The 27230-nt window shown below is 38.4% G+C and overlaps 1 protein-coding gene across 1 annotated transcript in view; it reads left to right on the top strand.

Moving 5' to 3' along the window:
* Nucleotides 1-22203, top strand: part of LOC117402603 (shieldin complex subunit 1-like) — an 88567-nt gene extending 66364 nt beyond the window's left edge. Inside the window, exon 3 of the mRNA XM_034003926.3 lies at nt 18006-22203. Within this exon, the coding sequence (XP_033859817.3) occupies nt 18006-18505 (500 nt within the window). The 3' untranslated portion in view covers nt 18506-22203. The remainder of the gene's footprint in view (nt 1-18005) is intronic.
* The last annotated feature ends 5027 nt before the right edge of the window (nt 22204-27230 follow it).

Raw genomic sequence — 27230 nt, 5'->3', positions numbered from 1 at the left:
ACAGTGGCTGTATTAAGGACACAGGAGCATTCATGTAAGCATTTTGACAAACAGACCTTGCACAGAAATATAATGTAGTTTCCATAATTTCTCATTAGTGGCAGTAATTGTAACGTACAGTCCCCCACTCTTTTTAATTAACTGCCTATTTACGGTAAATACTGCCCAGGCCCTCTAAAAATACAATAAGATCAAATAAAAATATATATATATATTTACACTGCCCTACTATTGTGTGGCTGTCATCATAATTGTATATACAGCAATCTACCATTTCAATTCCATTGCACTGAAGCAGTATACAACAAGCTTGGGGTTTCTCAGTATTTAAACACGAAGCAAAGCAGATTTATTAATTCGAATCCATTCAAAACCAAAACAGCATTTGCTCCAGTGCAAAGTTTGCACCACTTGAAATAAAACAAAGAATTAGCACACTAATACAAAATATAAGCAATCAAGCCATATTTTCCCCAAAAGGAATAAACAGCTAATGCATAACGACGGTATCTTTTGACTCCCATTCCAGCCGACAGTTACAAAATCTACACCTCATTATTTTGTCACCGTCAGCTACATACGTTAATTCACAAACGACTTGTTCCAAATTATACATCTGCGCAAGTGCTAGTGAGAGCTTCCGTTTCCCTTCAGACCTTGTCTATGGTAACAGATGAGCCACAACTATGATTGCAAGTATTTATTTAAAGTATATTTTTTTTATAAACCTCCCAATTTAAAAATGCCATTCTGTTTGCTTTATAATGACTTTTCATTTTATATTTGCATTTAGTTTTATTTCGTGCAATTTTGTATTTGCAAAAAACACAGGGTTCTAGTTGTAAGATTTGACCTTGTCTCATTGGCACTCACATAATTCAAAACAGTTCATCAGCTTTAATTTTCCTTGATGTATTGCAAATTCTAAATAAAATGTGGCTGACATAAAACTCCCTGATCAAATGCCATGCTCTGTTTGATATATACTGTGGTTATTGATAGTTTGGTGTGGTCCAGTGGTTAAAGTCCAGGGCTTGTAACCAGAAGGTCACCGGTTCAAATCCCACCTCTTCCACTGAATTACTCACTGTGTGACCCTGAGCAAGTCACTTAACCTCCTTGTGCTCCATCCTGTGGATAAGATGTTAAATCCATGTCCTATTGTAAGCGACTGCATATAATGCAAAGTTGCAAAGTTCACAGTAAGTAGGCATACCCTTGCCAAATGGTTTTCATCAGTAAGTGGGACAATAGCAATTTAACAGCTGGACCAAGGGTAGAAAAATGATGCTGAAATTGTTTAAGCCATTGGTAGGATGGCACCATATTTTGGATACACATTGATAATCCATTGCAATACAATGAAAGCCTTAGTAATACAGTCAAACCTGCTTATCACTCTGTGGCAGGGCCTTGGGAAATTAGTGTTGGTAATTAATGTGTGGAAATAGGTTTGTTTTGTGTACTTTTTTGGAGTTGTGTGTGATTTTAAATTTATTTTTTCAGGCGTAGTCAGACTTAGTGCCTGCTAGGCTTGGTTGAGGGGAAGGGCATCAAGTGATTGGCTGTGCCACTCCTCAATCAGCAGGTCGGCGGGTTTCGACTGAGCGTCCGTCAGCATAAAAACAACCGGTGGGGATCGCTCTGGGCAACTGCACCGCCATGCTATAGAGGGGAGCTGCGTATACTCAGGAGGAAAACGTCTACTCTGCAGGAACTACAGCTACGCAACCCTGAAACTGCAAGCGATGCTTGTGAAAACAATGCCCAGCCAAGGCCGTATGAAGCAGCAGGAGTCGTCGTATGGATACCAGCTCATAAGTAGGTTAGTTTAGGGGAAGGCGATCCCAAGTAATGTATAGCAAGGGTTACGTAGTGTAGCCGGTTCCTGGAGCGGGATGCCTCGTTTACTAAGGCTAGCGCTCGCCCTGTGTGGCATCTTTTATTTGTAGTTTTTGTACTGTGTTTTATTTTGCATTTGTAGTTTACTGTATGTGTCCTTTGTGTGTTACTGGTAGTGTCACAGGACCCATTTATTTACTTTTGTTTTGTGTGTGAATAAATCCTGCGGGCCTGAGGGGCGTTTCAGCTCCACCTCACCATGTCTGTCTGTCATTCATATCAGCGGTTACCCACACATGTGACACAGTACCCTGTCACGCACTCCAATTAATGTCACCCTCCACTTGGGAGTCAATGTGGACAAGTTGCTGATAATATCACTTTGGTTATTATCTCATTTACCAGTCAAACCATTGATTTCCAACCCATTTAATATCACCTAAAAGCAAAAGATTATGTTTACATGAAAGTAAGTTACTGTACTATATGAAGTACAGTAGCACAATATAGTATACAAAACAAGCTTTATTATTGCAATGTATTGTACACTTACACTATAGTAGCCTATATATTGCTTTTTTAAATTAATGAACACTATTGTAGGAAATTATTTTGCTATATCATTGGTGAACTATAAGTCCCTTTCACAGACAAGTTATTACGGTTCAAAGCTGGCATTGAAGCGGCATTTTGGGCTGAATTGCATATACCGGCACACAGCCAACATGTTTTATGACAGCACTGAATGGCCTTGCGAGGTATTTGGAAATTGGTAGATGGTGAAAAAAGTAGGTATCGCCAATACTACGCATGCACGAATTTCTGATTTCAAAGGGAGGGTTAACGCGTTTTCTATCCAAGAACTTGAATTGTTTAACACCCTGTATATCGGTCTGAGGTTGATTGCTGTCTTTTTGTTTTAAATTTGTTACCATAACATTGTAAAATATAGCAAACTGTTTTAAGCTTAAAAAATGCGAGTCTACGCTACGGACATAAATCACATTGTTTTAATAATAACACTTTTTAATATGACATACTGTTAAATAAATTAATATAATACTGTATTTTTGTTATCTATTATTAAGGCTATGATTTTGGCACGGTAATTTTTTGTACATTTCACGGGCAAGTTCACCAAATAATGTAGTTTTAGCTACATCAATATACACAAGCTTTTAAATAGTACACCAAACCCAACAATATAAAGACTATTGCTTTTGACTACTGACAGGTTTAAATGTTAGTTCAGACTACAAAACTTACAGTACATATTTCAGACTACGACATCATTTCTGGTCAGAGTCGAGGGTCTCCGACCCTGTGCGAAAAGTCGGAATTACGTCATCTACAATATTACAACATGTGTCTTTTTTGGAAAGAAGTACAGCCTTAACAGATAGTCAAACCTTTCACCTGTCTTTCTATCTTTCTAAAATACCTAAAATATCTCTCTGTCACATATTCTCATCTCTCTATATAATGTTTGAATAAAACATTAATATGTAGTTTGAAAATACATTGTATAGAACAGTAGTCATGTTTTTATAATTTAAATAAAACTAAAAATGTGGTCGTCTGGGCATTTAACAAATAGACCCCAAACAACGGAGGGTTTTCAAAACATTTCTTTCAATACAGCTTACACTATACAACGCTTTGCTGTCGAGATGGCGAATGAAGAAATGAATATTCAGTCTCAGTCTAGATAACACAAGCTGGAGGGGGGAGGGGCAGACGGTGCACAGTGTTCGAAATTAAAAATATTAGTGTTAGCATATATGTGACAGGATGGCTGGGCGGTGACGTCAGGCAGAGGCAGGGTCTAAAAATACTGACTGCAGTTTTAAACAGAAAAAGATGCGGCGGCGCCGTTTTATTCAAATACTACAAAACAAAATAAATATTTTTAACACAAAACAAAGTGCTCACAGAGCGAAAATAAATATTGAAACAAAACAAGTCTCAAACACAAAATAACACGATCAGGCTGGGCAATAGCCTTCACTGATCCTTTGAGTTATTCTTTTAAGTTTCGTTTTCTCTCGCTCCTCTCGCTCTCTCCACTCTTGCTCCTGACACCCTCACCTTGAGTGCAGCGAGCTGCAGGCTTTTATGGAGGTGACCATCTCCCGATTAGCAACAAATCAATCACTCAGTTAACTCGGGAGATGGCCTCCTTCTGCATAAGGTTTTTAAATTATTCCCAGCAGAGGACGAGCACCAATCTCACCTCTGCCAGAACACGTTTTTAAAAATAAACAAAACAATAACAAACACGGCGCACGTCGTCATTAACACAACGATAATAATAAATACAAATAAATCATACACCAAAAAGACACGACTTTCGCCGTCATTTAAATACAATAACTAAATCATAATAATAAACCACAAATACAAAATAAACTGCACAGCGGGAGGGAACCCCGTTCTAAAAATAAACAAAGTACAGTTACACAGCAGGGCTCACTACCGCCCTGCTACAGTATATTTTGTATGTTTTCAAATATATTCTACCATAGCACTTCTCTTACAATTTCTTGAACGCTAGATATTCAGTACATATTTTACTGAAGCAGTACAACCACTATACCATACTCCAAAGCACGGCAGCAGTGCCAAAGTTTCGATGGATAACCATTTGGTAGTGGATTTTAATACAACAACTTTTGTTTAAGTAATATGCCTTATACAAATCAAAAGATCACATTTTACATGTGAGTGACATTTAATGTGTGATTTTATAGTATTCATACATTATACATTGTCAAACAGTTTATGTTAACAGAGAAAAAAAAAACATACAGTCTGTGAATGCTGCCTGACCAACCGAAGGTTTAGAACTACCTTCGAATTCCTGGCTAGCGAACAAACCTTCAAACCTTTGAATCTTTGAACACAGCCCTATAAGAAATAGATTGCTTTTCAGACATTTACCGGTTAATGTTATGATTTACCAAGAAACCGTATGCTTTGGACTTCTGAGTAGCACTGCTCAGGCGAGGATCCGGGCAGGGACACAGGTGACACCATTGCCAGAACATGTTGAGAAGCCAGGATGGAGTGATCTCTGGGAGCTGGCTGTGATAAGAGCTACAGAGATCGAGAGGGAGGTGGCTGCAGTGGGAGCTGGGTGCCGCTGAGAGTGAGCGGACAGGGACAGTCCGCACCAAGGGACGAGAGACACACCGAGGCTGGGACAGCCTGAGAGGCCAAGGGGAAGCGACCTCAGGGGATGGTTGAGAGACCGGGTTGCTGAGGTGCAGTCTGAGGTAGAGTGAGAGGCAGCCACAGGACAGGACCCAGAGAGAGGCGAACGGCAAAGGCAGGCGGCATGGAGGGACTGAGGGCGGAGGTGTGACCGCACCAGAGTGGAGACGAAGCGGTGGTGCCTGAGGTACTGCTGGCAAGTGGAGGGGCCTGTGGGCAGACGGCTGTTGTGGCATCAGCACCTTGCATAAAAACCGGCAAGTTTTATGGGCTGGGCAACTGGGAGGCCTTCCAGGCCACCTTCAATGCGATTGCAGAAGTCAACGAGTGGTTGGAGACCGAGAAGGAGGGCTGGATGGGGAGGCTTAGAAGTGCATCCTTACGCTATCGCCAGGAGAGAAGAGAGACTACACAGCTCTGGCAATGGCACTGGAGCAACAGTGCGGGTGAGCTGCCTCCAACTTCACGCATGTGACACAGTTGCAGGAGCGGCGGAGACAACCTGGCGAGTCCCTGGGAGCCTTGGGGAATGAAATCACTGTCCTCGTACAGTGGCCATTCCCCGAGCTAGCACCTGTGGTGGGGAGTGATGCGTTCATCAGGGCAGTGATGCCAGGTGATTTGCTGCACCACCTCTTGCTGCAAGAGCCCAGACCTTGCAGTACGCGATCAGCGAGGCACGTCAGCTGGAGGATATCCTGGTACCAACCTGGACCACCCCCCCTCATCTGTTGGCAGCTCGCTATGTTGAGATGGCAGAAGGAGAGGAAAAGGACAGCCAGTCCACCCCCACCTGACTTCCGGAACGCATCGCTTTGCTCTGGGCCACGTACTCAAAGGAGCCCTGGTTGGCTGGTCCCCGCACACACCTGTGTTGGGGCTGTGGACAGCCGGGATACCTGCACAACGGGGCACAACAACCATCACCGGAAGACATATTTTGTTTATTTAGCAGACGCCTTTATCCAGGGCGACTTACAGAGACTAGGGTGTGTGAACTATGCATCAGCTGCAGAGTCACTTACAACTACATCTCACCCGAAAGACGGAGCACAAGGAGGTTAAGTGACTTGCTCAGGGTCACACAATGAGTCAGTGGCTGAGGTGGGATTTGAACCGGGGACCTCCTGGTTACAAGCCCTTTTCTTTAACCACTGGACCACACAGCCTCGCCGCTCTCAAGCATGCCACGTCAGCACTTGGGAAACCGAATTCCCAGCCACCGTATAGTTGTGGCCCCCAGAAGCAGCTGACCGCGCTGCATCACCCTACACAGCGCCGCTGCTACAACCACTACCAGCCGGATGAGCACGACAGTACAACCTGGGAAGTGGGGCTCCACTCCCCCCAGAAGCAGCTGACAACACGACATCACCCTACACAGCGCCACTACTTCAGCCAGGCGAGCCAGATGGTGAACCACCCCGTGTGGGTAACTGCAGTACAGGACCCCTCCATTCTTGTCCTGGACTTTGAGAAATACCTGCAGCCAGCTGGACCTCTGGACAGGGACACTACAATTCCAGGAGGGCCCGACCAGTCGCCATGGCTCACCCTGGGGGAAGCAGCCACCCTTGCCCAATGACTGCAATCAATCCCAGCTCCTGTGGGGGACCGGCTTGGGGAACCAACACACCCCCGAGGACAGAACAGCAAGGGCTGCCGGGCTCCGCCAAACAACCACCGACACAAAATCCCAGTCTGAGACAGCACCGCCCAGGCTCCATTACATATATATATGTACAGCTCTTATAAACCTTTACCATAGAAAAATGCATTGCAAACTTAATGCTGTATATTGAAGCAATGAGGTATGATACAGCATATTAAAAACAGTGTTCCATCTGTGCTTGCCGTTACAGTATTTTGAAAAGAATAAGGGTGCTGACTATTCACACACTCCCATGGTTAATTGATGTGTTTTATCTGTTCAATGCTATGTTATGGAACATTTTGTAATTCAGTGTTTTTGTAACTGAGAATCAAAGTTTCCAGAGCAAAAGGACAACAAAAATGTCTGACAAACAAACTGTTAAAACAGCTGCTGAATACTCAATATCAATTTTCTTAATGTTGAATGTGGATGGCAGACATGACAACCTATTTGACAAGAGCTTTGAATAACTGATCTGTAAATTGCAAAAGAACCAAGGAGAAATGTAAATAATGTGAACAAAAGATGTGCTGGGTTACATACAGTACAGTACAGTACAGTATAGCACGCAAAATTTAAGTCCGTCGTCAAAGTGTAATGAATCCAAACTTGAAAATTAGACAGCGAGTATGATTGTTATAATGGAATAGCCAGATTCAAATATACATTTTTGAAATTGTATTAAATTATATTTGTATTACTGTAAGTATTTTGAAAGTTTGGTTTTGGTATATATAAGGGGACAATATAAATATTCTGGTCAATATCAAGATTTTCAAACTTAAATATTGGTAAATATTGACTTTTGTTGGGTGGTTATCAATTGCATTGTTTTAATATAATACTGCAGCAACTCAAAGTACTCAATTAGCATTAACAATAAACAATGGATGGATAACAGAACTTTAAAACAAAAAGCAAGCATGGTACATTAACAATAATGTAGCAGTGGTGGTAAAATAGACAAACAGCATATGTTCTGAATCAGTTTATTTTAGAACATATTGTAAAATCATGTACAAAGTTTGCTGCATAATTTTCAGGGGTATGCTGTCATGAGCACCTAATATTTATTTATTTATTTATTGTCTCTCTTGCAGCACATATGTGAGTGTTCTGGGTCAGAGTTATTGGTAGTAAATGTACTTCAATTGCAGTGGCACACACTTCAGATTAAAGAGGTTTATATATTGTGGTCAAAGCACAGGCTCAAATCATAAATAGAAAATTACATGATTCCATATTGGATGCAGCTCAGGGTGGTGGTGTTAAAGTGATTGTAATAACATAACTTACTTGCTGTGCACTTCCAATTGCTACAGTATACTGTAGGTCTCAATTTTGAAAGAAAAAAATGTTGAAAACATGTGTTTTTATTTTAAAACATGAAATGTAGTACTACACTAGATTAAATAAATATGTGTTTGCAAGCCATACTTTAAAATATAGTGTTGCACTTCCTTGGTCATTTTACAGTCAATGGCTTCTTTCCTGTGTACTAACCAACCAATGCAATACGCCCCCCCCCCACCCCCCCACCACCCCCCCACCACCATCACCAGCCCGCCTGCCCGCCCCAGAGAGAAGGGTATTACTTCAGCCTGCAGCTGCTGTCTCATAGCGGAGTTGAAGTTGTCACATATATCGACGTATGAAATGTTAGTCTTGAAGGGCTACTGCAACAAATCCCGTGCTGCTTTCTGGTGGATGTGGCTGGGGGGTGTGGTAACGGTTCATTTAAATTGTGCACACGTTATAGCCCGTACAAAAAAAGTACTATAGTATTACTATAAAAAATATACTATATTAAAATGTACTAAAGTAAAATGACAATACTATAGTAATGAAGTACTGTAATACTGTACTATTGTACTGTACTACAATTACTATTACTCAGCTACAATTAAATTACTATTGTACTGTGCAATACACAGTACAGTATTGCTTGCCGTAATTGTTTATTACAAATAAAAGGAAACAAAAACTCTCAAAGAGATTTTTCATGAAAAATTGTGTTCAGAACTTTGTTTATTAATGTATTAATAATGTGACAATCCTTGCAAACAGTTTCTCTTCATTACTCAGTTTTGTCCTGATAGCTGCATTTACATCCTTTGCCTTGGATGCAAAAAAACCCATAAAAGTACAACTTACAACAATTATTACTCAGCTGTCTGTTAAAGAAAAAAATATCTTGCCAATACATTTGTTTCCTAAACAAGGATTCACATTCTAATAGGGTGACTAAATATGGCTAACACATGTTAACTCACCTCCCTGAGTTACCTAAATGCTTTCCTGCATCATTTTGAAACATGAATTATTATTTTGACAGGGTTTTTTTTTTGTTGGAATTAAGGGGCCTAGTGGTTTGATGTTCATTCCAAACTTTTATAAAATTCTTGATTTACATGCACTGTGTTTTGCTAGGGGTTGTATGGCAGTTAGTTAATCTTTGGTTTGATCCTTCTAGCTCATCAAAACCTTATTCTTTACGTAGATATATGGGGAAATTAGACAATATGTTAGTAAATGTTAAAGTTCCATCTGAAATAACACCTACACCTCGTTCCTTACAGCAAAGAACATTTTGGAAAGCATCTGAGTGGAGAGCATCTTTACTTTTTATTCAATCCCCTTGCGTTCACAGTTTCAACACAAACATTGTTTGTGTCATTGGTTCCTCCTTGTTTATGCCATTCAGTTGTTATTGTCAGATAAAATGACAGACAGTAAAATTGTGTCAATAAAGCGTGTTCTTAAAAAATGTGTTTAAAAAATTGAAATGCTCTGACTTAGAAAATGTGGTTTTCAATATACACCTGCTTTTGCACCTGTCAGATAGTTGCAGAGATTGGGGTCCAGCATGGTGTGTGTCTGCATTTCATTATGAAGGGAACAATAGGTTACTTCTTCATTTATTTAGTATGTCCCTCATCAGATTTGCAGTGCATATCTTATTATTAACAGTCTACCTCGGAAAGCAGAGTAGTGTATGTATAAGGCCTCTGCAAATATTCTAAGAGCATTCAATAGGATACTTCCAGATTTTAAATTGGATCCTATCACAGGTCATAAAATCATGCTCCTGGGAAGTGGTTTTGTAGTGTCATTCATTGACTAGCTGTAGAACATGCTTCCAATACAATCTTAATAAATACAATGGGTGAATATTTTGCCCCCTTTGTTGTTAATCACACTTTGAATCATTCTGTGAACTACACTAGAGCCACTGAGAGAATCAGCCATGCAGGTCAGTTAGAGAACGGGAGATTTGTAGTATATATATAGCAGTACTATAAAGTACTATAGTACTATGATGATGTACATACCTGTCAAGGTCCCAGGACAGTTGACCAGGAGAGTTTGTGTAAGGGATTGCGTTAAGCGAGTAACAAGGCACGGAGTTAACCCCCTCCTGTAGGTGGGGATGGAAAGTTCAGGCTCAGAGATGCATTCTGGTGTTTTTTGAGATGAAAATTGGCAACCCTGATTGCTAATGATATATCATGTGGTTAGCCACTTGTATATGAAATATACTATACATAAAGGTGCATTACATTGCATTAATACAGTGCCCTTCCTAAGTGTTTGGTATACTTCTGTAAATGTTTTGGAATATTTGAAAAAAAAAAAATCTATAACACTTGTAATTTAGAATATTATAAATATATGTTCTGTTTAACATGGATTTGAGTACTTAAGGCATAGAGTTGCTTTCAGTCAAAGTTTCCCAGATGTGTTCTAGCAGTTTAAATCACTGGGAAAACTACTCTTATGGCAGCTGCTGGTTTCTTGTCATCTACAGTAAATAATATGCTTTTTCTCTATTGTTTGATTCCACAATATGTAGGCATTGCTTATATATATATATATATATATATATATATATATATATGGTATTTTTAAGCCTTCAATACAAATACCATGGTGTCAAAGCAAGAACCTGCCAACTAGCATAGTATCCTGTCAATTAGTCATTGCTCGTCGGATACTTTATTTTCTTGCTTTTTTCTTGGTTTCAGATAAGTGGAGTGAGAATTGCTATATACTAATTCAAAATACCTGAACTGTGAGTTAAATGAATACTTCACTGTAGAGTTTCTTTTTAAGTTTTATTCCATTTGAAAAATACCAAACAACTAAAAACACGTTTTAAGAATGAATTGGAAAATCTGAGCACTGTAACTGCACAGCCCTATTTTATGTAATCATGTTTATTTATTTTCTTACCTATTGCAGTAGGGCGGAGGCTGAACCTATGAGCACACCCACTGTAAATGAGTATAACCACGATGATAAGAGCAGGTGCCAGAATCAATAACAGCAGTGCATCACATTCTCAAACCTCTGTGATAGTCTGCAGCCAATCCGTGACATCCGGGTAGTACCTGCTGACAGGGCAGAGGCTGGACGAGACCACTCGGACCTCAAACAAGCATATTAACCACTCTTAATGATATATAGATTTGTCACATTTGTGGTTAGAGATTTTAACCTCATCTAATCTGATTGACGGGTTAGAATCCATAATGACAGAATAACAACACTAGTATGTGTGTTCTGTGTGATTCTTTATTGTTTATGCTTAGATCATTATTTGGCATTTTGCACTGAAGCCTGTGCATCACCTTTCGCTTCACAATCTTTTTCAGAATCATTTTTGCTGGAATAGTTAGTAAGCATAATTATCCATGGTGAAAGAATGAAAATCAAAAAGAACACAGGTGATACGGTAGTAAACAGGCAAGGAATTAAATATTGGCAAATGTGGAATACCTGTTATTTTTCACCCAATCACAGTGAATGATCTATGTAATATCTAAATAGCCTCAAAATCATAATACATTTAATATGAGTTTCACAATGAGCAGTTACTTGTATGTTTCATCATATCAAAAAATAGCACACAACTCACTTGAAATACTACATATATTAGTTCAAGTTCACAAAACCCTCTGTTTCATCTGTTGGCAAACTGCATATGTTGTAACATTCAGAGGTTTGTCCTTTTGAAAACAAAAACACTTTGAATTTTAATAACCTTCTTACTGATATAAGGACTGAAACAATCACCACTGAAAGGAGCACATTTTAATCAGAATATGGTGCTGCTATGGTTACTGAGTATGCAAATGTATGTCTTTCCTGAAATTCAAAAGCGTTTTGTAGTTGTATTTCAAGTTACAGTGCTACCCTGTTATAATATGGTTATCGGGGTCCATAATTAGGAGACTGCATTACTTGTGTTTTGTCTTATAACTAATATTGGCATTTTTATTCCTGAAATGATTTACAGTACCCTCAAGCCAAATTAATATTGTAGCATACGGTGGAAAATGAAGGAAGGAGACACACACAATTTGCAGGTACTCGAATCCATGGTTTATTGGGACAATTGCTCCTGGCCCCTGTTAGCCTGGGCCACATCAAAAACAACAATCAGTCTTGCACTGTCACAGCAGCACATTCACACAGCAGCTTGTCTCACTCTTTAGTGCAACACATTTCTTTCCTAGAGCAGCCCTCTTTTGGAGTCACTCTTATCAAGAAAACCTCTTCTTTTTTCTTTGTCTTTTAGTCATCAATGCAGTGTAGATTCTCAAACATTAATATCTTTTGAAACTGCTGCTTGAGTATCACCTTTTCTTACTCTGTCCACCACATCGAGTTTCATTTTAACGGAGAAAGGTTTTAGTTTTTTACTGTCTGCCATGCTTCGTACTGTACATCTGGAACGTTCACCCAAAGTTTGCAAGTCAAATTGCATTATGGAGGAAATGGGAGCCACAACCTAATCGTGTTATAACCGATTCCACACTATAACGGGTCGGGTTATAACGGGGTAGCACTGTAGTTACAAAACTGAAACACCATTTAAGGGTGAGCATTCTTTTCCCCACTATTAAGGATTCAGTTACAGTAGTCAAATGAACCCTTTTAATAGTTAGCACAAAGTCTATCTCTTATAATAAATATATATGGTCATTTTCATTGGCATAATTCAATCCTATTTTAATTACTGTACTGTAGGTAAGCAAATGGGAATGCACAATCTGTGTAATGGCATTGGAATCATAGGATTTCATTATTTGGGGTTGTTATAATGATGACAGACGGTGATGAGGGGGGTGAAGGCTCTGATGATATTATTATTTATTATTATTATTTATTATTATTATTATTATTATTATTATTATTATTATTATTATTTAGCAGATTATTTTTGTTATCAAATGTAAGTAAAAGTGAAATTGGCCAAAACTTGATGATATAATGCAAAAATGTCCCCAACAAGCTTTGGGGACACAAGCTCTTTTGCCAGTTCAAGAAGTGCAGAGTAACCATGGCAATAAAAAACAGTGCAATGTAGCTTCTTTTCATTTTTAGTTTATATTTGTTAAACAGAATTTGAATTTATACATTTAAAAAAAAAAATACATTAAGAAACTAAAAAAGACATTCTGGTAAACATTGTCAACAAATGTTTGAAGGAGCATTCTCAGTTTTGCTATCTGTTCAAATCAAAAAAGTAATGGATAAATAATGTCAGACTAGCTTTTAAAATTGATTCAGATTTTCTTTTTTCATTGTGGGTTGTGTGGTAGAATTTTCAGTACTCCCCAGCATACTGTACATACAGTACACATATATTCTAGTCCTACATATACATACACACGCAGTTAAACATGTTTTGAAAAGGTAAGCTTACTTGGTAGCAACACAACATTTTTTTTTTCTCTCTCATATTAACATTTTCTCATTTGTGAGGAAAAAAATACATTTTGCATACATTTTAACATGAGCCCAAGCCATAGTGAGTTTTTTGTGTCAAATTGGGGAAATAAATTGAATGCTTGTTAGCTGATGCTTTGTGCACAAACTAGTTAAACAACTTGCCTCCTACAGTAACCCTGTGCACCTGTCATTCATCCCATCAGAGAAGTGCGTATGCTTTAAAACTCAGGGCTGCTGTTCACTTTCCCCCAAGAATATCTCCTTGTAACTCACTAACAAGCCCTACAGTAGGTGGATATGCCCACTGGAAACATGAAAGGTTTAAAGGTTAGTTGAAATCTTGATTGGGATATTGAATTGAAAGCCAGGAGGGCAATTCAGACCATGGCGTATAGTGCAAGAACCAAATTAAAGGAAAGTGTTTCCAATGCCTTTGATTTGCTACGTGGACAATGTAATTCTGATGTTAAAAAACATGCTAACCACACAGACATTTATTTGTGTTCAAACAAAACAAAAAAAAATATCAAAATAATTCTGGCTATTTTGCCAGAGCATGAAGAAGGGAATACGCAGTGAAGATTAAAGCTTGTGTCTCAATTGTCTATTGTATGGGCTATTATCCTTTATTACGTTTTAATGTATCTCAAGAACCTACAAAAAATATCTAAATCTATGTGTTTTAGCAGCAGAGTCTTTCCTTTTTCTTTCTAACCCACTTCTTTGCTTTGAACTGAAAGCTTGTGCTGCTCTTTATGATTCTATGAAATATTGAAGTAGGCCTGCAAATTTACTGAATTGAGCTTATATAATTCATAGCCAGCTTTCAAGAAACAGCTCAAAAAAGTTAGAATAGCCCAGTGCTGCAAGATTTATTCTATAGTCTGTGTCTGGAGTGTTTTCAGTGAATTGTTTGAAGTTGGCAGTTTGGGGCAAGTTATGAGACACTGGGGGAAAGTATAGCATTGTGTGAGGGTTCTCTTTCTTATTTGAACCTCATTACAAGAAGCACTGTGGTAATACAAAATGGTTGTGTGTTATAATAAAGGTGGATGTAATTTGTAAGCTGCAACAGTAGTAAATCATTGGTTTCTCAATGATATTGTCTCACACTGTACTTTGTAGTGGTTAAATGTTCCACTGGCTACGTCATTTATTTTCAATTAAAATTTATTAAAACACTTTTGTGTTCAGCAACAACAACATTGCATGATATAGTGCCTTTCAAGACCAGGTCCTCTCAAAGCGCTGAACAAATTTTAGCAAAGCAAATATGATTGAAAATAGTTTAAAATGAATAAGAAACATTTTAGTTGTTAGTCAGATGTTTAAAATAAATCAATAACCTTATGACAGTGTACCAGGAAATACCTTTTCTAAAAGATATGTTTTTAAACAAGATTTAAATACAGGAACACTCTGCTTCTCTAACAAGAGTGGTACGGAATGCTAAAGGCTCTGGGCAAGTTAAGGGAATGTTCTTTCACCCCTGGTATGCATTATAAACCGTGGTAGTCACAGCAGGCTGGCATCCTGTGAGCATAGTGTATAGTCAGGGATATATGGCGATAATAATTCAGTGAGATGTAATGGAGCGAGACCATGTGACACCTTATAGGTAAGGAGTAAAATGTTAAAATCAGCTCTAAATCATAACAGAAGCGAATGTAATGAGGTCAAAACCAGGGTGATATTATTGTATTTCCTAGACATAGTTAACACTTGCAGCAGCATTTTGCATACCTACATAAAAATAAAAATAAAACTGCCTACCCTGTGATCTGTATTTTTATTCAGCAATCAGAAATTCTTTGAGGTGTTAAGTCCTTTAGAAAAATATCTTCAATACTTAAAACTGCAGTGTTCCACAGTCATATTCACTTTTACACTTAAATTTCACTGGTGTTTCCTTGGTTCTCTACAGTACACTCTTTCACATTCTATCCTTCTTTGCAGTCTCTCCTGCATTATATAATATAGCAGTGTACCAGGTAGGAGTAGTTAACATGACATATTCTTATGAAGCAAAACATAAATAAACAAGGTAATTGTCAAATGGACATTTATTATCCCCCGCTAGGGATGAAATCCCCTATGAAGAGGGTATAGTGGAGGCACTAGTACTGTACATATGTCACACTTCACATTTTGCATATATCTGGAGAACTGTGCATCACAGTGTCATAAAACTTGATATTGACAGTGTCAGATTCTGGACATATAAGAGGGTGTCTGTCTGTCCATTCATCCATCCATCTGTATGTCACACTTAGTTTACATATGACTGGAAAATTATTCATCAAATTGCAATTAGTCATTTCTTGGTAATTGTTATTCTGTACTAGTTCTGATCATACTGTGGATATATATCATGGTTATCAACTTTTTCATCATACTGAACAGCCAAGGCAGGGGGATATATGTTACTGATACTTGCTTTTGTCTGCTAAACCCCTGTCAACCTGCAACATTGGGTAAGCTGTATTTCTAGGGTGCTATGAGCTATCATGCCTAATCTGAAAACAGAACCAGCAAGCCAGTCGGGAAGAGAATCATAATGCCACGGGGGTTGAACAGGAGAACACATACATTAGTTTGCAGAAGTATTCACCCCCCTGCAAAGTTTTCATATTTTGTTGGCACCTGAGTGCACTCCATGTCGCTTTCAAATTAGACTTTACATGTAGAATCTACAGAAACTACTCCACATTGATAAAGTTAAAAAATGCATATAGAATATAAATAAGTAAGATTTACCGAGTAAAACAGATTAATCTCAGTTGCGTAAGTGTTCAACCTCTTTGCTACTGCAGCCCTAAATCAGCTCAGGTGCAAATGATTTGTTTGAAAGGTCACAAAATTAGTGAAATGGTTTCAGCCTGTGTGTACTCAAAGTGGTTTAACTTAATTTCCCTCAGGTATAGGAAGACTTTCAAGTTGCAACTCACATAGTGATCCAACAAAGCAACCATGAAGACCAAGGAGCTTTCGAAACAAGTCAGGGATAAAGTGGTAGAGAGGCACAGAGCAGGAGAAGGGTACAAGAAAATTTCAAAGGTGCTGATTATCCCTCTCAGCACAGTGAAGTCCATCATTAAGAAGTAGAAGATGCATCATACTACTCAGACACTACCCAGATCAGGTCGCCCTCCCAAACTGAGCAGCTGGGCAAGCAGGAAACTGGTTCGGGACGTCACTCTGAAGCCAACAATGACCTTGAGAGATCTGCAAAGTTCTACACAGGTCCCAAAACAAAGCTGGCCTGTATGGACGGGTGGCAAGAAAGAAGCCATTACTCAAAAAGCCTCATCTTAAAGCATGTATGGAGTTTGTGAAAAAGCATGTAGATGATACTGCAGACATGTGGAAAAAGATTTTGTGGTCAGACGAGACAAAAATTTAACTTTTCGGTCTAAATTCCAAACGTTACGTCTGGCGCAAGCCCAGCACTGCACATCACCCAGTCAACACCATCCCAACTGTCAAGCATGGTGGTGGCAGCATCATGTTATGGGGATGCTTCTCTTCAGCAGGGACTGGGAAGCTTGTCAGGATAGAGGGGAGAATGGATGGTGCAAAGTACAGGCGAATCCTTGAGGAAAACCTGTTTGAGTCAGCCAAGATTCTGAAACTGGGGAGGAAATTCACATTTCAGCAGGACAATGACCCGAAGCACAAAGCCAAAGCCACACTGGAGTGGTTGTATGTTCTTGAGTGGCCCAGTCAAAGTCCTGACTAGAATCCAAAGGAAAATTTATGGTGAGACTTGAAGTTTGCAGTCCATCAACGATCCCCAATAAACTTATCAGAACTGGAACAATTTTCCCATGAAGAATGGGCAAAAATTTCACCATCCTACTGTGTAAAGCTAGTAGAGACCTATCCAAATAGACTCACAGCAGTAATTGTTGCAAAAGGTGCTTCTACCAAGTACTGACTTAAGGGGCTGAATACTTATGCAACCAGTATATTTCATTTTGTACATTTTCTTTGCAAGTTTTGCTGACATTTAACCTCCTCATATAATAGTGTTCAGTTTAACTACTACAGCTTTGAATAAAAGAAGTTTGTTTGAAAACCTGTGCATACATTATTTGTAATTCAACAAAATGTGACATTATTGGTAGGGGGTGAATACTTCTGCAAACCACTGTATATTTCATTTGTGTGAATAACCATACGGCTGATGTGGGCAGCACCTGGGTCACCGAGGTCATTGGTACATATCTCTTTTCGCAGTATTACCAAATCCTACAACACAAGTTGAAGTAAAATCTGTAATATTAAAAAAATGAATTGTAAGATTTGATCCATGTGTCTTTATTTACTGTTTTGATTTTAATTAATAATATTTTTTCTAAACGTGATCTAATCGATATCAAAAAACCTACCCTCGACCCCACCTCCCTCCAGAAGAAATTCCTATTTTTTATCTTGAAGAGAGTAAGGATGATAAATACTAACATACAGCTGTATTGTGTTATTTGCTTAGTCGAGTGTGGGCGTGGTATTAGCCATTTTCTTTTTTTGAAATTATGTTTTATTATGTGTTTTCCAGCACCTGGGGACCTAGAATATGAAGATGTCTGTATGCAGGTTGCAGACCCTCCATCTACTTCCTCAGAAAACATTGGATTCAGTTCCCACCAAGAAACACTATTCAGAGTGGGCAGGACTTTCAACATTGTCTTATCTGCTTCTGAGAGACCCAGAGAGGGAGAGGAGGAAGAGGATTTCACAGGGAAAAACATTGACAGTCTTTATAGTAATTCCAGTAAACCTGAAAACACAGATAGAATGTTTCAACTGATATCAGATTTACTTGCGTCCAAAGTCTCTCAACTGAAGGAAAAGGGTGAAAAGAAATATGTTGTAAGAAGTTTTCAAATGGCTCAAATTCTGTTGAACAGCCATGGGACTAAAATATTTCAAAATCATCATGCGAGTTCTACTAAATCAAGTGACAGCACTGCAGAAAAAATCAGACCAATCCCAGGGCTATCAGTGGATGTGATCAAGTATATATTAGACAATATAAAGGAAATAATCAAAGTATAATTATTATTAGGGGTTTGCAGAATAATTCCCTTTAACCCTTTGCGGTCCATTGTCGGACTGGGTCCGACATTGCAATTATTCCTCACAGGTCCTTTGTCGGACTGGGTCCGACATCATTATAGCAACGCAATAAACGGATGTTTAGTCGTTTTTTCTCCGGAAAAAGCCGAGAAAACCATTCAATTGCCGAGTGGGCGCGACAGGAGCCGAGACAAGTCGGGGGGGAAAAAAAAAAAAAAAAAAAAAAAGGCGTATTTCATGAATAGTCATACATGGTATCAGGTATCAGATAATGGGCGTCCATAGTAAACAAGCTGGCTGAGTGCGTCAGTGCACTGAGACTATCATGGACATTTGCAGAGCTTTTTTCAGATGTTATAATAATAAAATAATGACTTTGATCGCATTATTGAGGAGTTTGGTGATAAAACGAGTGATCCGGAGATGATCGATCGGTATGTACGACTATTATTATTATTATTATTTATTTCTTACATAGCTGAACACTATAGCAAACAAAAGGGTGGGGCGGTGCTGGAGATGCCTACTGAGTGCTTTGTTGATATGCAGGGCCATTTAAACCCGTTTGACTGTGAAAAAAATACTTTTAAACAGCGCGTATAAAATTAACTGCGCGTGTGAAAATTAATTAGACCTGGCGTGCCTGACGCGCAGTTAATAAATGGACCGCAAAGGGTTAATATGTTTTTATTTTTGCCGGCAGGTATTAAATCAAGCCTGTTTAAAATGTGTTAATTTCACAAGAAGAAAAGCTGCCATTCTGTCCCCTATACAATTGAGTAACAATGAACAGCAATGAACTTCCATGTTGACATTTTTACTGCCGTACCACAGATGAAGCTGTAAACTGCCACGGATTCATCATGTACACATGAACTTTCCTTAGCACTGCCAGAAGAGCTAATCACTCTGACTGGATTATCTACTGTTTGGCATACTCGGAGATGTATTTTTTTGTCAACTTTAATCTAGGACTACAATCCCACAATTCCCTGCAGAGATGACAAATTTCTATAGAAACAAGCCCATTTAAAATCACCAAGTGAAATCAATTTAAGATCATTTCAAATAAAATATTAATGGTTTTAGTTTGTTTAATCACACCAGGTTCTACTGTATCTTAAATCACATTGTTAAATTGGTATTGATGGGTATTCAGGAAATATGTAGATAAGGGCAAAGGAGGGAACATTTGTTTTAGTTGTGTAATTAACATGTTTTTAATGGTTTTATGCCATTTAATTAATACCTACCAACTTAAAACATGTTAAAGGAAATGACTCTGAAAATCCAAGTCTCTGAACACCCTATTCCTTATTATATTGAAATCCTTAGCAGTATGTTCATCCACACTTTGACATACACATGCAGAGGTTAAACACTGCAAATGTTTTGTTGTACCTTTTGCCAGAAGACATAAACTGTATATCTACTGCATAACGAATGTGTATTGGATTTTATTACAGACGATGGAGGATTAAGGCACTTGTTCAGTTCAATCTTGGTAGAGAAGCATGTGTGAACAACAGTTTAACATGTACTGTAAAAATAAATGCTTTGAAACTAAAGTTTTACATTTTTATGCAGTCACACTTATAACATTTACTTGTTCATGATGAATTAATGTTGACAAAAACTTAAATAGGAAACATGTATAATGAACAGATGTTTGTTTCCTATGAACAATATGAATTTAAGTTTACAGATGAATTGTCTAAACTATGTACAGGAACACCTATAAAAGTCTGCTGTGTCGCTGAAAAGTTCAGGTCCAAGTAATGGGGACGATTGATGCTACCCACATTCCCATCAAAGCACCGCGGCACTGTCTGTGAGATTACCTCAACAGGAAGTACTGGGCATCTTTCATTCCCCAAGCAGTAGTGGATGACACTGGCAATTTCATGAATATTACTTTATTTGTGTATTACAGGTATGTGTATATAGTGTGTTATCTCTTGTGTTTACATAGGTCTTGACAACATATCTCTAAGAAATACAGTCTATTATGACTTTTCATGTACAGTACCTTATAAAGTCACAAATCCATAATGTATCAAAATACAACTTTTGGCATTTTTTGTTACTTCATTTCAAAGCTTAAGAGACATCTCATGTGGCATGCCAGGATCTGCGCATGATGCTGCAGCATTCCAGTCTTCAATATTGTACATGGGTCAACACGCACTTCTGCAGGTTAGTATTTCTAAGGGATTCATCTTTTGTTATGTGTAGACTGAAAGTATAAAGATTTAACACATGTTCCTAACTTAACAGCGTTTGTGTTTGATGCTGTAGTTTCAAAGTAAGTGCTCGATATTTAATACTTTAAAATGTTTGGGGGATGTCAGTATGGCTCAAAATACAATAGATTTAGACTTTTGCATATATTTCACATCCTTTTTACAATAGTAATCTATAGTTCCCTTTCATTCAGGCAATACAGCATATAGGGGATCAGGGTGTGCCTTTATATCTAGTTGGTGATGCTGCATACCCCCTACTTCCTTGGCTTATGAAACCCTACCCATCTGGATGGCTCATAGCTGCTGAGGAAGTATTCAACACCACGTTTGGGCAAATGCAGGTAGTGGTGAACAGGCGTTTGGCCACTTGAAAGGGAGGTGGCGGATATTTCTGAAACGGACTGAAGTGCAGCATGAGTTTGTTCCCAAAATTGCCACTGCCTGTTGTATCCTGCACAACCTGTGTCAACAACAAAATGAGGTGTTCAGGAATCAGTGGCTGACGCCTGTGAGACAGACGGGGAAGGTTACCTTAGCCACCAGTTTCAGTTGGACACCAGCGATCTGAGGAGGCTCGTGCTGTCAGACTCTCTTTATTGTAAGTTTTGTTGGATTTACCGTTGTGTTAAATATGAATGATGTTGTGACAGGGAACCCTCCCCTTGTGCCTATTTAGTTATTTATGTATGTATTTCATTTGTATTTGTGTTGTTGTTGTTGTTGTTGTTATTATAATTTGTAGTATTATTGTATTGTATTTGTATGCAGACAGATGAAAGTCGTCCAACATCATTATTTATTTTTTTGAGATTATTATTATTATTATTATTATTATTATTATTATTATTATTATTATTATTTATTTCTTAGCAGACGCCCTTATCCAGGGCGACTTACAATTGTTACAAGATATCACATTATACATTATTTCACATTATTTTTACATACAATTACCCATTTATACAGTTGGGTTTTTACTGGAGCAATCTAGGTAAAGTACCTTGCTCAAGGGTACAACAGCAGTGTCCCCCACTGTGGACTGAACCCACAACCCTCCGGTCAAGAGTCCAGAGCCCTAACCACTACTCTATCTTGTAATATGTGGATGGGGTTGAATCCCCATCCCTGTAAAGCTCGTGGGAGTGTGGCTGGAGCGTTAATAAGGTAACTGTTTAATAGGTAATTAAGGCTCCAGCCACAGATGTAAAATACCCACTCCAAGCTCATTATTTGTAGAGAGCTTAGAGGGTGTAGGAAAAAGACAGCAGTATTGAGAAAAGAGAGAGTAAATGCTACCCGCTAGAAAGGTACTCATTTTGTTAACATCCTTATAGTCTGTCCGTTTTGCTTTGGCCAGTGTGCCCTCTTCTTTTGTGTTATTTACATCTTTAATTTTGTATTATTTATTAAATACGAGCGCATCAGCGCCATTTTGCCCCGTACTACCTGTATTTGTTTTTTCATTTCCTGGTCTGACTGCACCACCCACACCCACCACTCAAGCCATCCATGACAGATGTAAACAAAAAAAAACACAATATGTTCATTTGCAATTTTATTTTGAAATTATTTATTTATTTATTTATTTATTTATACATTTATACATGTTACTGTCATGGTGTACGTTGTTACCCTCTCTTTGGAGGGCGACCTGGACAGCACATAGATTGTCCCCTGATGGAGGGGGCGTCTTGGCTTCTGCCAGGAGAGGCAACAACTGGGACAGTGCCAAAATCAACCGTTGGTGTGTTGGATATCATGCCTGTATACAGTTCAGTTAAACCCAAGAGACAAATAAAAATACAGCCTCACCGCCTTCATCTGCCACATCAGATTGTGAATGTGCATCTCATCCACCAATTCCTCATCCTCAGTATCCTCCTCCGGCTGCTCCACATCCGTGGCATCTGAATCTGTTTGCTCACCAGTTCAGCTTGCGGTTGTGTAGCTCTACTTGAGGAGGTTGTTGCTGCTGAAGTGGTAGCTCTGGTGGAGGGTTCAGCAATAAAATGAAAGTATCACAATTACTTTGAAGTAGCAGTAATGCAAGTTTTTGAACGTACATGTAAAGTGCAACAAGATGTTACCTTCATAAAGGCAGCAGGATGGCTCTTCAGACGCTGCCTCAATAAACAGTCCATATCTAACAAGAACCGAAACCGAGACTGCCCTGCTTCTCGCAGACGGCACCTCCTTGCACGTTCCTGCAGGTAGGACTGCTTATGTGTTTTTAATTTGTACGTAGCTTGTGGGACTGTACGGTGTATTCCCCGTTCTGAGAGGGCAGCAACAACTTGTTGCGCCATTTTGGGCAATCAAGCTGCCTGGACCAGTTCACCAACTATATTTATCAACGCCTGGGTTTCCTCCTTGCTCCAGCAAACTTGAGTGGAGGGATGACATACGTTGTCTTCGGACATAGCTGGGATCAAAATCAAGGGAATTCAGTACAGACATTTAAGCAGCTCACTTGCTCTTCGTGTTTAACTTTAGCGTAGTTTTTACAGCAAGGGTATTCTCAACAGTTGCTTTAATACTATAACAAGTGCAGAACGCAGTTCATGGTACATTTGTAAGTGTTATACAGAACTGTAAACCCACTTGAGATATACAGCATGACAGGCACACAGCACCAAACAATAATGATTATGGTGAAATATACCACTGTTAACCATAAAACCACCCATCAGCCACTTACTTTTTGCCGTCTTTGAACCCACAGTAACAACTGACCTGTTCCAGTTCAGTGTTTATAGTGATGTCAAACAAGCTCATTTTCACGTGAAATGCGGGTTTCCATGTGAAAATGGCCGTGGTTTTCCTGTGTTTTTTGTCATTTACACAAGTAAATGAGATTTACCCTATCTCACTCTTTGGCCTTTTTTTCTGCCCCAAACCTGATTCTCACGAGTAATTCTCCCAAACGTGTACGTGCATCGTCACTTCACGTGTAAATAGCATGGAAACTGGCCCATTGTGTGGTTGGAACATGTCCATCTGCCTTCATTGGTTGCAGCTGTTAAATTATTGTTGCTGTTAATTGCTTTTTAGATTAAGAATATCTGTGGGGAAATCTAGGCTGAACTTTCTTCAAAATATGCTTTTCTGTAGGGTCAATCATTGAAACTGTTAAAAGAATCACAGGAAATATGTTTCAAGCTATTTGCAGTGGACCTTTTCAGTCCTCTTTTCAGCAATTTGTACTGCCTTGAATTCAGATTTCTGATTTTAGCAGCATCATTCTCTGACAAAACTGTCTCTACTTTTAATTCCTTCATATCAGGTTTTCTGCTGCTTTCTGTATAATTTTGTCACTTCTTACTGTGTTAACCACAGTATTATAGTAAACAGATTGAACATGTCCAAATTAAGCAGTTTTATTATTAGATTTGCATGAATCAAGACCCATTTTCGTAGGCCATTGATTAAGCTAAACAAAACAGAGTGTGCATTTTAAAGGACTTTATGTAACTGCTCTGCAATATTATATTTCCAGTTTCACTCAAATCCCTAAGGTTGGCAATACCAGTCTCCAGGAAGCCCAGCCCCGAGGGTTGCAATGTCTAAGAGCAAGAGATACATAATACAGTTATATCTCTCTGGGGATTGAACCATATTCACTGGTTATCATCCTGCTTCCTGAGCTGCTGAGTCAGAAAGTAGTCAAGTTGCCATATGTATCATAAAACATTTACAAAAAATATTTTTTGTACCTGTATAGCTGTGCAGCTTATACTGAATACAGATTTGGTGCAGTAAAATGTTGTCAATTTTCTTTTATTAAAACAATCATTCTATTTTCTGTTTGTCAAGGAGTTTTAATGTAATAGACCAAATGTAACAAATTAATCAAATTTCTTTTAGAAAATTGCAGGCCGGCTTAATAGTCTAGTTTTCAAAATGATTATTAAATATTTTACTTCTGTTCAAAAGAATCCTTAAACCAAAATGTAATTGTATTTTCGACTGTATTTTTTCTTCTTTCTTTTAAGCACATTCAGAAAAATGTAATAGAAAGTATTACTTTAAGTTTAAGTAGACCATATGTGGATATGCTGGCATTTTACACAAAATGATCCATACAAAAAGTAATTGAGGGGTAATGCATGAAGATAATTAACTGAAACTACAGGCAAGCTCTGCATATTTAATTAATCTCAGTGGAAGACACTTTGGCTTCTAAGCAGATCTTTACACTAAATATTTCATACTTGCTTATGTAACTGTTTTATTTTTAAAGCATGGATACCTTCATTTTTTCCCAGCACATTTTGTTGTTACTGTGTAAAAAGTGTGTGACACAAAAAAAATCCTAATTAAAGATTATTTTAAATAATCATTGCATCGAATTATCCATATAACAGTGCATCATGGTAAAAGCATAGCAATGTGTAATAAAGCATGGTGAAAGCATGGTAAAACATAGATAAGCTCTGTAAATCCCAGAGAGGTATGGTAAGGTGTATTTAAAAATATGGTAAATGGATAGTAAACCACAGTAAAATCAACTGAGAGTGGCCTTTTGTATCCTTCTGAATGGACTGCTGTATAAATACTTTACTTTTACATCCACTGAGATTTCCCTTTTCTGGACCTGCTTTATCTGGTCCATAGCCAGTTCTGAATTAAGAATATTATAGTTAATAACAGCTATGCTTGCTTTTAATATTTAACTTAGTTTTTGGCAAATGTTTAAGTTTTTTAAATACAAATATAACCCTGGTGCGTGCTAGAATATTAATAGTTAAAAAAAGACTGGAAGGCACTCGGTGCAGGTTGCTTTTAATGTAATTCTAACACCCCAAACTACCCAACATCTGTGTGCCATCTATGTTACAATTGTATTTTTTATTCATGTTATCACAAACCTTTTTATGTATTTTGATTGTTACTGGATATATAACTACAATATAATGAAACCTCAAAATCAGTAATTGAACACAATTCTTCTCTGCAGCTCTATAAAGAATTGTTCATAAAATATTCATTCAGCTCTCAGCTACTGAGCTTAGCTGACAGAAACATTTTCTGCAGTGTTCATACAATCCCCAAGCTTCAGCTTAGTAAAACAAAAACAAACAAACATTTAAATGCATATTAATAGGAATAATGTGTGATTATAGTAAGCCAAATGCTAATACATATTTTGAAACACTGCCTAATTACAAAGGCTTACATTTGCCTTTTGGATAGACGGTCCAGATTTCAGAATATTTTTCAGTTCATTTGTTGAGATAACAAAAAAAAAATCTCTGTACTGGAAATAGTACTGGAAAAACTTAAATAGATGTAGTCTTTAGCTGGATGTATTGAGAACAAAGTGCAGTAAAAACTGAATGAATAGGTCATCAATGCACTGAATATTGTAGGCTGCTTAAAGCAATTATAACTAATTAAATAATTCCATAAATCTTATCTGACATTATAGGAACAATCGAGTTGTTTCCAATCTGAAGTTTTATTTAAGTTCGGAGAGATTGAGAACTTACTGTGTACACCCACACTAGACGCAAAGAAAGTTCAATTAATAGCAGCAGTTTGGCACAGTGGCGTAGTGGTTAGCACTGCTGCCTCACAGCGCTAGGGTCCTAGGTTCGAATCCGGCCTAGGGTACTGTCTGTGTGGAGTTTGCATGTTCTCCCCGTGTTCGCGTGGGTTTTCTCCGGGTACTCCGGTTTCCTCCCACAGTCCAAAGACATGCTGTCCAGGTTGATTGGTCACTCTAAATTGCCCTGTGTGTGGTGCCCTGCAATGGACTGGCGTCCCGTCCAGGGTGTAGTCTCGCCTTGCGCCCTCTGTATGCCGGATTAGGCTCCGGCTCACCGTAACCCTGTAAAGGAGTAAGTGGTTAATGATAATGGATGGATCTATGCATCAAAGACATTCAATAACATCAAACCTTCAATCTAAAGTATCTAAATATTTGTCCACAAATAGCAAGTTTACTTCATGTAAATAACATGAGGTAATCTAACTTTCATTTACTTATCAAGGTTCATCAAAAGTTACTTTTCACAACTGTTATGCAACTATAACTTTTCACATGTTATGCAACTATAATTCAATTACTCAACTGAGTTCCATGTGGAGAATGCAACGTAGATTATACTGAACAGACCCGGGCAACCTTGACTTAGCCACTGTCTTGTTGTGGAACTTGACCCGTTGAAGTGTACTATGAAATCTCCCTGATGATTTTTAATCCCCAATGGGATCAACACAGTCTATCTGCATAGTCCTCTTCTTTAATTAATTAGCCATGAAAGTGGCCCAACCTAGTTTTCTGGATCCTTTGTAATGCAGTAGGCTTAGACTTGTTCATCTGAACAGTCCCTTTTTAATACACAGCAGATATATCTTTCACACTGGCATGGTTTATCAGCTTCCCTCCCCACAGTTCTCATCTCTCAGGGCATCAAGGAGCGGCACCTTTAGGTTTTGGGATTTTGAGAGCATTG

Source organism: Acipenser ruthenus, chromosome 5 (genome assembly GCF_902713425.1).
Source record: "Acipenser ruthenus chromosome 5, fAciRut3.2 maternal haplotype, whole genome shotgun sequence".
Taxonomy (NCBI): Eukaryota; Metazoa; Chordata; class Actinopteri; order Acipenseriformes; family Acipenseridae; genus Acipenser; species Acipenser ruthenus.
This window is presented reverse-complemented; position numbering and strand designations above follow the sequence as displayed.